The 11,736-nt window shown below is 31.3% G+C and overlaps 1 protein-coding gene across 1 annotated transcript; it reads left to right on the top strand.

Annotated features, from left to right (window-relative positions):
- The first annotated feature begins 1,574 nt into the window (after nucleotides 1-1,574).
- Nucleotides 1,575-4,894, top strand: LOC143227109 (uncharacterized). The gene is made up of 5 exons (XM_076458624.1): nucleotides 1,575-1,716; nucleotides 2,178-2,257; nucleotides 3,343-3,447; nucleotides 4,014-4,107; nucleotides 4,741-4,894. Exons 1-4 carry the CDS (start codon nucleotides 1,626-1,628, stop codon nucleotides 4,101-4,103), a joined length of 366 nt encoding a protein of 121 aa, XP_076314739.1. The 5' UTR covers nucleotides 1,575-1,625; the 3' UTR covers nucleotides 4,104-4,107; nucleotides 4,741-4,894.
- Nucleotides 4,895-11,736: the final 6,842 nt, after the last annotated feature.

Below are 11,736 nucleotides of genomic sequence, written 5' to 3'. Positions count from 1 at the left end.
AAGCCAAAGAGTAAAAATCGTTTTTTTGAAATATAATATACCAAACATTTATAGGCATACCTGTCATCTGATTTCTTGTTTTTAATTTCTGTTCATGAGGTAATATGCTGGAATTAGAGTGACAAGTGTCAGTTTCTGACAACTCAAAAGAAAGTGCCAAATAGTTAATCTAGTGGTAAGTAGTTGCAGTGTAATGTTAAAATTATTATTAGAACAAAGGTTAACTACTAAATTTCATCACTAAAGTTTTACTATATATATATACTGCTTCAGGAAGTTATGTTCAATCACAAGTGATAACTCTATTCATGATTACAGTGAATTATAAATACTTCATAAAGAGATGGGAAAGTACGAATTATAAATATTTATGCAACAGTTGCAGATGGCTGTTAGTGTCAAGCAGAGGTGTCGCTACGCTCTGGTACATGGGGGCGTATGCCCCGAATACCTATTTGGTGTTTTGAAAAATTAGAATAGAAAACCATGATCGATATCATATTTTGAAACGCTGAAAGTTCTCACGCATGTTAGACCTGGGTCATACTTTTTTAAACACGTAGTGTACCACTTTTGTGGTACAAAGATATTACAAGATTTTCAACTAACCAAATTCTCAAGTAATTTGGTAATAAGTGTCAAGTTATGTACATATTTTTTTAATACTTACAACACCATTACCGTGATTTACTTCTGTGTATATAAGTGCGTAACGAGTGTCTATACATTCTAGAAGACATTTCAAACTTCCTAATTATACCCATTTTTTAAACAACTAACATCTACAGTTTATTGAGAATATGTAAAGTTGAAACATAATGGTATCTTATACTATATACAGGCTAAACAGCGAAGTTTTAAAATCATAATATTCAACTTTACTGAACATTAATTTCAAATTACTTGCCAGAGGCAGGGCAGCCATACGGAAACTTCAGGCTTTATCCGACAGTTTGATCTAACCAAGGAATTGACTGTCACTTCTATAATGGTCCCACAGCTAAAAGTGTGGACCCTACTATCTGCGCCTTTTGAAAGCTACTTTCTTGGGCGACACCTCAAACAACTGCCCAAAGACGTAATTCTTTTTGAGACATATTGGTGTTGACTTGTAAGATTAAAACTTACAGAATGAAATAAAGAATTTATGTATAGAAACTAACATCAAACATATTAGTTTATTGGTGTTATATACTAAAGAAAGCAAGATAATACACAAACGTTTTAAAGTAAAACACATACAGATTTTCATAAGCGCCTTAGAATATACGTACTATTAACCTGCACTATATTTTACTTTAGTTGATGTATCTATAAACAATGGAACTGTAAATTGTTTGAGGAAATGAAACTGTACACGAACAGGTTTGAGTCACGTTGTCCTACTGTATGGAATGAGGAGTCTGTAAACGATAGCTGCAATCATTCCCTTATTGGATGAAACCAAATGCAGTTTCTCCAATCCGAAATAAGTAGCGCAAGGATTGGTAGATATTCTAGCTAAGCTCTGTTAATGTTTGAACAATTAAAATTCAGGTCAAACTATTGGCTAAAAGCAGATAGATCAATCATATAAAAATGGTCTTGTTAGCTGAAATATTAATTAAAACAGCAACATCCTCAACATGAAAGTTATATTTGCAGCTCTGGTTGTACTCTTAAGCGTGTCGTTGATAAAGGGTGTCCTTATTAATTCAGTATGGCAAAAGATGTGTAGTAAGTTCATTTTTTAGGTTTTATTGGTGTATATAATATTAAATAATCGTATTACTAGAATAAGTATTATATTTTGAAATCTTTACTTCAGTAGTAGGAACACAACACAACATAAACTAAATTAAAATATTATGATACAAATTTTTTCATACACGCAATTACATTTCTGTATTTAAAAACAGTAAAAAACTGTAATTTTATCATTAGTGTGAAGAGTTACTTTTGAAAACTTCAACAGACAACTTTCATCTGGGTTCTATATTAATTTGTGGAGTAATTTGACGATGGAGATATACACTGTTATATACATTTATGATTTACAATCTGTTATAAAATGAAATAGGGTAACTTGTTACTTTTATTTAATAGAATGTTTCCAGAAAAGCTGGATCATAACATGAAAAACATATCCTTTTTAGGGAAATCAATTTTGTTTTTTTTGTTTTTTTACTTTTATGTAGAGGCGAAAGCACAAAAGCCTGTGAAAGCGAACGAGCTGAAAGAATGCATGGACTCAGTTTTTAAAGACAAGTCAGACTGGGTTGGTATCAATCATATTATGACTAATAGTGTTTCGGTTGCAAACTCTTTCTTTGTCAACTTGAAAATGACCTATTAAGGTCGAAACGTTGTTCTCTGCTTATCAGGAAAAGTGTTAATACCCATACCAGCCGTTCTTAGATACATTTTTATTCCAAGTGGGTTTCTCGTTATCAAAAGTGTTTCGATAATTCATTTTGAGTTGGTTAACAATGTGTTGCTAATGTGAATGTGCTAACTTTAGAAATAAATTACAGTTCTAGAACGTAATTTTAAATTAATTTTACTTTAGTTAGTTATAATTTCCGTTTTATATTTTTGTATCAGAAATGTTACAGTTTAGAAACAATAAATGTATAAATAAAGATATGCAAATTGTAAATATTTAGTTTATATTAAGGTTTATTTGAGGCATTAAAAAAATCCTAAAAATCCGTGTCTCTTGATAGAGCAGGTATGAAATTATGGACTTAAAAAGCTATAATATTATAGCGTATTGTGTGACTAAACGAAACGATCAAATCAAAAAGAACAACAAGTGTATTAAAACAACATTCAAGTACGATAGAAGAATATCTTAAGAGCTTTTCTGTATTTTAAAATAATGAAAATTATTGATGCGACTTTGAAAGATAAAGTTATAATGTACGGAAACAGAACACATCCAATTTGTAACTGATATTTCACAAACTTTAAACTACGAGAAGGGAGTTATGTCAAAAAGAGAAAATATTTTGTTCTGTAAACTACAACAAAGTACTGGTGAATATTGCATCATATTGTTTTATATAGACATAATTACTATATCTAGAACAATGCAACACTACATATTTTATTTTAGTTGTTTTTGTTATGTTTTTCACACTTTGTCTTTGTTTCAAGAATATCACTTACTTTCAGTTCATAAGCTGTTGTTAACGTACAAATAAACATATCAAGTTCTTTGCTAATAAACAAAAATTAAATGTATGAAAATAGTTATAGCACAATTTAGGACAATTATATAATTTTGACATATAAATTTAAATATACAATTACATGCTATGAAAATAAAGTTGATGCAGCTGAAAGTGTTTTTATCTCTAGCTTCCAAATGCAGTTCAAGAGTGCGAATTTGCAAAATTTCGTTATCAGAATTATGAAGATTTTATGAATGAAATGTGCAAGCCAGAAAGATATGCTGTTGAAAAGGTGATGATGAACTATTATATGTATATTTTTATCTACACTTATACAGTTAATTTCTGAATTATTTATTTACTCATTCGTCTTAAAATGTTCTATAACGAACAACTATGAGAAAAAGTTCCTTTTATAATCAATGTGATAATACATAGTTGACAGTTCAAATAATGAGGTTTCAGTTCTCGTAAACGCGGAAATTTTGACTTCTAATTATGTGTTTTTGTTTTGTATTTTAATTTTGGCAACGAAAACACGATCTAATGGCTTTGCTTATGGGTCAGGAGTTTTGTCTAAATTAATTTTACAGCTCTAAACAGATACACAATTCAAAAGGAAAAGTCTTCAAATACTGTAAGTGTGTTTTGGTAAAACATACGTTACGATTTGGGACTTATAAAGAAAGGTATGAATAAATAAAATTATAATCACTCAAGACAGTTTTATATGTGATATCCTACAACATAGCTACAATTCAGTTCTGAAACGTTAAAAAAACACATTTTATATTTGTAAAAATTTCCAATCTTGTAATATTTTATATAATCTAAAAACTTATTTACTTGAACATGCAGGAAATCCAACAATGTATCATCGAGAAATTTGAAGAAGCTAAAGTGAATCCAGAATCTACACTCACTGCATTGATTAACAGTTGTGTGTGAATACGTAAGTTAATAAGCAATAAAGTAAACAACTATATCCGAAGGTGAACATCTTATTTGTTGAAAAGTCTTTTAGCATGATTATTTGTAATAACAGTTTAGATGGTTGTAGTCTCAAATAACATCACGTGTTGCATAACGGTTAATCATTGTGTTAACAATTATTGTGTCAGAGTTTATGATTAAGTAAAAATTTCCATCACAGTTAAGTTTAAATTAATGTAAATATTGTTATTAATTACTACGTTTAAAGACAATGAACGTTATACGTTTACTGGATACCATAGGCAACTGGGTCCTGTTGATGTCCTATATATCTATAACTACATGTATAACAACACATTTTACTGGGGAGTGAAATACAACATGATTGAAGAAATATTAACTGCTACATGTTTAGAAACTGAAATCAAGTAAAATAATGAAATATATATTAAAAGATAAGTAGCTAAGATTTATGAAATGAAAGATAACATTGTATTATTCCTAGTTTATAACACTGGTCAGTATTTTTGTCATTTTCTACAACTTTTGGTATTAAACAATTTGAGTGGCGTATTACATGAAACGTTATTAGTTCTCTTCTAAGTGATTTGATTCTAATATCTAATTATTTTAATAAAACTGATACTTACAGATTCAACGGATCACTTAACGGCTAATGAGGACCATCTTCTACATCTTACCTATCGTATAATAATCTGAATCTGTAGTGGTTTCCTTCTTTTTGGTATTTATTTAACTCTCGAATACCTTTATCTGGAAAATAAAATTTTCGTAAAGCAACGAAACTGTTATACTTATAGTGGTTTATTAAATAAGGTTAAGTTGTGGTGAATCAAAGAGATCATTGATTAAAAACCTATTGTGGTTTTATCAGCTCCTTCTTTAAAGAAGGAAAATGTATTCTTTCTTTTTTAATTATAAAGTCTCCTGTATTATTCTCACACAGAACATTTCAACGAACAAAACATCCACCAATTTCAAATAAGAAAAAGTGAAAATAAGAGTATTTGAAAATTATCTCTTTATTTAAATGTATAAAGCTAATAAAAGAAACCCGAGTTTCTGCGATATTGAAATAACTCAACCTTAATCTAGAAGCTATTTGAATGTCGATAAGTGTCAAATTTCCCAAAAACATTGATACATACAACTTTCTAACTTAACACAAATACAGTTTAATATACAAACAACAATATAATTGATAATGACACTTATTAGAAGTAATGATTTATATACAAGAATATCACAAACTTACAAACACTTACTGAGTCTTCCATCTGGTCTGGAACTGAATATTTTTCGACGTTTCACGATGAGCGAATTTATTATTTGTTGATACACAGGTATTCTTCACTTTACAGGAAACTATCTGTCTTTTTCACATATTAGTTTTTTCACCGACGAAAATATCAAATGTTCCCGTAGAATTACTAACGTCTGATGTTAATGTACTGAAGTTAACGGTTTGTAATGTTCAAAACCTATAAATGTTCCTTGTAAAAGATCTGTAGTTTTCCTATTAATAAGCTTTAATCACAGTTACAGCTACAGAGGTTTATATTATAATAACTGTAGCAAACCAACAATACACTTTCTCTCTGGCGCATCGATTTAGAAACTTTAAGCGAGATTCTGGAAAGTTCGGTTGGCAACTATGAAAAACATATATTGTTGATTCTTACACTCATGAACGTGTCATCGTTGGTGAGAGTGAGCGTAGTTAAACTGCTGTTGCAAATTTCTTAAAAGATCCTGATGGATACGGAACGAGAATTTCAAGTGGTCGGCCCAAAAAATTACGCAGGCGTTGAGCAGGAGGTTTTTTCGGGTTGTCCGTCAAAACACCAGCCGAACTTCGTATCAGATTAAGACCCTTAAGGACGCAGAATGCAGCTCAAGAACAATAAGGCCCCATCTACGAAAGAAAGCCTTTAAAAACCGTAAACGTCTTCAAAGGCCACGCCTCCTTCCACACCACGAAACAGCTTGGTTAAACTTTGCTGAGAAGCATCAAACATAGGACGTAGAAAATTGGAAAAATTTTTGTTCTCTGGTGAGAAAAACTTTAACCTGGATGGTTCAGATGGCTTCTAACGTTACTGGCACGATAAAGATATTTCACCGGAGACGTTTTCTACATGACACAGTGGAGGAGGTTCCATCATGATCTGGGGTGCTTTCTCCTTTCATGGAACAATGGAGCTTCAGGTTATACATAGGCGTCAAACGACAGCTGGGTACATTGGCATGTTGGAGAGAGCATACTTATTGAACGAAGGCATCTGCTTGTGTCGAAATGATAGGATCTTTCAGCAGAACAACGCTGCAATCCACAATGCCCTCAAAACAAAGGACTTTTTAATGGCGAATAACGTGATCTTTTGGACCATCCAGCGTATTCATTCGAACTGAACCCAATTGAAAATGTTTGGAGGTCGATGACAAGGGAAGTCTATAAAAATGGACGTCAATTCCAAACAGTGCATGATCTTCGTAAAGCAATCTTCACCACTTAGAATAATATTCCAGCCAGCCTTCTGCAAACGCCTGTATCGACCATACCAAAGCGAATGTTTGAAGTTATTAGCAATGACGGCAGTAGAACTCACTACTGAGCATTTCCTACCATGCTTAGAACTTCTGTTGATCAGCTAGTATTTAAGGTAATTTCATAGTGTTCAAATTTTTCTTATTAAATGTTACAAATTATTTTATTTTTATTTTCCCTTTTCTTATTTTAATCTTTTAAAGCTCTAATCAAATAAGTGGTTGAGTCTAACAACGTAAAATGTATATTTTTTCTTTATGTTTATTGACCTTAAGATTTTGGACAGCAGTGTATGTATAGAAAATTAATAATTAAACAGTCGAGAAAAATGAACGATATTTAAACGAGAAAAAATGCAGATTTTGTACTCCTTCCCTTTGTTAAAATATAATATGAGGAAAGTCTGGGGCGAGGGAGAGATTTATACACAGCATAATATCAGCAACTCTTAATCTTTTATGCTCTTTTACGCTCCTGTCACCCCTACACCTCGTTTAGAATATTTAAAAAAAATATTTTACTTGTATGTATACTTTCCATGTGTGAAGTCGTGCGAGCTATTGGCTGTTTCGGAAAAACAGAACGCAACTCTGTGGTTGTTTCTTGAAGAAAATTTAACTCTTCAGGGTGTTCGAATCTGAGCAGTCCTGAGGTCATCCCGCAGGTTTGTAGTTTAGATGAGTGGCTATCATTTGTTTTGGGCCGAATGAGCTGATGTGTTTTACATTAATCTGATGAATGCAGTTACGGTATACATGTCATTTGGCAGAGTGGAAGCAAAAGCATCAGTGGAAAGTATAAGTTTACGGTAGACGAAACGAAATATCCAGCTAAACGGCTCGATTCAGCGATAAACAATGACATATTATTTTCTATATATGGTGTGTCAAGGTGGTTGCGAGAACGAGGCTAAGCATTTTGACGAATAAACAAAGAAGATTCTCTTCATTCATTCTACCCCTTACTAAAGCCCTAACATAAGTTATCAGGTTGTTAAATATATAAAACCACACACAAATAACACTGAACAACAATTTGTTTGAAAAGTTTTGCTTCCTGAATAGTTTTTGTTGATTGTGACACGTACCTGGTGGTATGCACAAATGCAATTTTGATTTTGCTTCATCACGTAGGAACTCTGAAAAATACAGTTAACTGTTTACCGGCAATAACGTATTTATGTGCGTTTATGTTTCTAATACGCTATTACCTTCAACACAAATAAAAGTGTTTTGTTCCTGATTTCCGTTTGTATTCAATATCCGGTGAATCACGTTGTAGTGTCCAACAGTATTCAGCATGCATTGACGGATTCCAGTTGCCTTGATATCGTTTTTCCATTATAACAGAACTGAAGATTTCGATGAAACGGTACGTTATGGGCAAATTTGGGTGTTATTTTCGTTATCAGCAGCCAAAAATCTATCAGAAACACCCAACAGTGTTCAAGAAGCGAAAAACTTTGTTGTGAAGTGTAACTTATGAAACCTCACTCTTTTCGAAGGGAAGGCTTAATAGTGCATTTGAGTCTTTTAAGAGGAAGATAAGTGAGATAAACAGGTGATAATAGAAGCTTTTTAGACCTATATTATAGTTAAAACCCAGGTCTAAATTCTACATCTAATTGTTTATGAACAAAATTATTTCATATAACATAAAGCTGCCACTCTTCCTTATATTCTGATGTTTATGTTTGAGAATGTATTTACAATACCTAGGAACGAAACCAAGATAAATCACAAATAATGGAAAAGGCTATTATTTACACAGTTGACAATAACAGTGTCATCTTGGTGTATCTAGGTTTCCAGAAAGTATTTTATAACGCGGTACATAAAATGCAAGTAAAAAAAAGCATTCCTAAAGATGGGAAGGACAAGTTAGCTCATTGGATAGGAAAGTGGATGGATGAAAAAAAGCAGATGGTTTTTATGAATGGAGCTCAGTCAAGCTGGATTAATATCATAAGTTGGGCACCACAGGGTTCAGTTCTAGTACCGTTGTTCTTTTTTATTTATATTAATGACATATATGAAGGAATAGTCAATAAATTCCATAAATTTGCTAATGATATTGAGGTCTTGGGTGTTGTTAGCTTTGAAGATCGTGTTGTTGGTTTACAAAAGGATTTATATCATTTATTGAGTTGAGCAAATACATGGCAGATTGGTTTTAATTATAATATGTGTAAGAAATAGCATATGATAAATCGTAACTTCTATTATAAGTATAAATTGGATATAAATAACCTTAATAATGTTATCAAAAGAAAGGGATCTTGGTTATATGGTTGGCCAGTCTCTTAGGGAAACAATGTTGATTATCAGATAAAATGTATGTTATGAAGGCTATTAAAAAGTGCTTACTTGTGTAACATACATATTTGTATGTATGAAATATAATTCAAAATAACAAATTAGAATACTGATATGTCGTATTTTAACCAACCTTAAAAGAACGATAAAATAATGGCTTAGGTTTCTTTCTGTCTGTCGCGCAATCGGACACTAATTCATTAAGTTAAATGTTTGATCTCTGAAGCATTGCGTCCATGTCTTTGGCTTTATTTACACTTGGCAGCGAGCACGAAGATGTGCACTCCAAATGGCACAGCGATAGAGCTACGGATGTACAAATCTATAAAATTGGGTTTCAATACTATTAGTTGGAAGAACATAGATAACCAATTATGTAGTTTAATGTTTAACTTCAAAAACGACAGCATAAGGCATAATTGCGATTGTGAAACTTTATTATAAGTTTTCTTTCTAGTGTACTAATTTCAAAATAAATTAACTGTACACGTAAATTTAACAGTCTTATATCACTCCCAATTTTTCTACGATCATCTTATTGTTTTCTCGGCATATACAGAATAAACATTATTTTGGCTCCTGATTCTCAAATGGATGGACTACACTGTTTACCTAATTAGTAAATACCTCGTGTTCCGACGTCCACCAATACGATGAAATATCATCACTGTAAAATGTCTTTAACTAAGTGATTACACACCCAAACTGTAGGTTATTACATACAAACCACAAATAGCTTGGTAAGATCTTTATAAACTGCAATGATTTTAAGTTGAATTATGTTATTATTACTTACCTAATGCCTGTATGACTTAATGTTAACACTGGTTAAAAATAATAAAAAGTTACCAAGAAATCGATGAAAACGTGAGATGTGAAATATTTTTGAAATATAACAGAAATGTGTGTAGTACATAGTTTTGTATCAAATACACTATTGCTTTCTAAGTAAGCTATTGCATATATTCTTTCTAAACAGTGAATGCTCTTCACACGTGCTTCATCATCAAATATTTTCTATAATGCTTTACATCTCCTGCAATATTTTAATGATTGTGTTCTCTTCTATAGCTTCTGTAATAAGCTTGGTGTGTTATGTGTATAACCCACGTATCTACCAAGGCTAGAAGTTATTTAATCCATTTATAAATCCATAACTTTTTAACAAAATCGTACGCTTTATGAGCTAGTGTTCCAGTTGTTGTTTTAAAATAATAACTGGTAAGAAATTTTTCGATTTCATAGCTCGGTGGGCTTATTCTGCGAGATATTAAAGGGATACGTTCGAGTACTTCGTGCAAAGAAACAGTAGTATTTAAATTCGCTACAATTTTAACCTTAGAATGCTATCATCCTTCATTTTATCGATGTCATTCTGAATTTTTAGCCTTTTATGTAAATTATTTTTGAACATGCATTCTTGTTGGAAATAAAATACAAAAAGATAATATACGAGAGGTGATTCAGTAGTCCAAAGGAAAATAATTTATGATGTTATTAAAATAAAACTAGTGGTAGAATGGAATAACATTTCTCTAATACTTTACTTTTTCGGCAACATTTTAACTTTTCTACTACAATACATAATTTTAGGTTAATATTCAGACTAGGTTTTGTGTTCTGTTCCAGAGATTCTGTATAAATTTTGATATATAGAACACGTACCTACCTAGGGTAGAAGTACTTTAATCCTCGTTTTAATCCAGAACTTTTCAACGAACACACGTTCCATGATACAATGTACCACTTGTTGCTTTAACATAATAACAGCTTACAGATATTTCTATTTCATAGTTCGATTTGTCTATTTTGCTAGGTATACAGGTGGTGGAGTACTTCGTGTATGTATACGCTATTGCTCAAATTAGCTGAAATTCCAAACACAAAAAATGCAGGCACATTTTTGTGCTAACACTATTTCCTTTACCAATGAATTTTTAATTCGAAGACTTTACTCAAATTAAAACTAAATACGCATTTTTCGTTTGAAATAAATACAAAACGACGAAATGGTAAATCGACGAAACCAAATAATTTATGAGGTTAAAAAGAGGTCTTCTTCTTCGAACTTTTCTTACGTAACAAAATGTCCAATATAGATGAGTTAAATCACCTGATAAAATAAAGAAATATTGATTTTTGTAAACTGGCTTATTGAATGTAAATATAAGAAACTAGACATATATTCCAAGAAAAAATACACAGTTTATTGACAATTACTGTATTATAACTCAGTCACAAAAATGAATGTTTAAAAAACAGTTTAGATTATGATCTTTACAATGATCGGATCAACATAAAACATTAACAGAGTACACTGTGTATGACATGAATATTATATATATTGGTTTTGCTTTTGTTTCTCTGAATGTTTAGATTGATAACGAACATGTTAATTTAAACTGTTTTTATTTCAGTATACTCATTTCTTAGATGATTTTATATTTATACTTGGCAAGATCACTTTGAATGATGGAACATAACATTGTCATAAAGAAGTTAACAAACAAATTCACACAAAACTTGTAATGGTTTCAAAACGAAACCCAAAATTTGAGTATTTTTGAACATTAATAGTGTTGTGATTATGCTTCCTATATTAAATATGTTGAGCTCACATTATCCCAATCCTTAAACTCTGATACTGGAATTCATACAAAGCTACAGTTTTTGTAGGAAGGTATCTTTTGTCAAAACTGATTTACAGGATGTTTTATTTTTACATTTAACACTTTGACCGTACAGTAGTATATCAATATGCACA

Source organism: Tachypleus tridentatus, chromosome 9 (assembly GCF_004210375.1).
Source record: "Tachypleus tridentatus isolate NWPU-2018 chromosome 9, ASM421037v1, whole genome shotgun sequence".
Taxonomy (NCBI): domain Eukaryota; kingdom Metazoa; phylum Arthropoda; class Merostomata; order Xiphosura; family Limulidae; genus Tachypleus; species Tachypleus tridentatus.
This window is presented reverse-complemented; position numbering and strand designations above follow the sequence as displayed.

What these genes read in the sequence shown, in the direction of transcription:
- LOC143227109 (XM_076458624.1), top strand. Translation starts at nt 1,626, where the DNA reads ATGAAAGTTATATTTGCAGCTCTGGTTGTACTCTTAAGCGTGTCGTTG. An exon ending in AGTATGGCAAAAGATGTGTA is followed by an intron (nt 1,717 to 2,177) that starts GTAAGTTCATTT and finishes ACTTTTATGTAG; the next exon opens with AGGCGAAAGCACAAAAGCCT. An exon ending in TTAAAGACAAGTCAGACTGG is followed by an intron (nt 2,258 to 3,342) that starts GTTGGTATCAAT and finishes TTTTATCTCTAG; the next exon opens with CTTCCAAATGCAGTTCAAGA.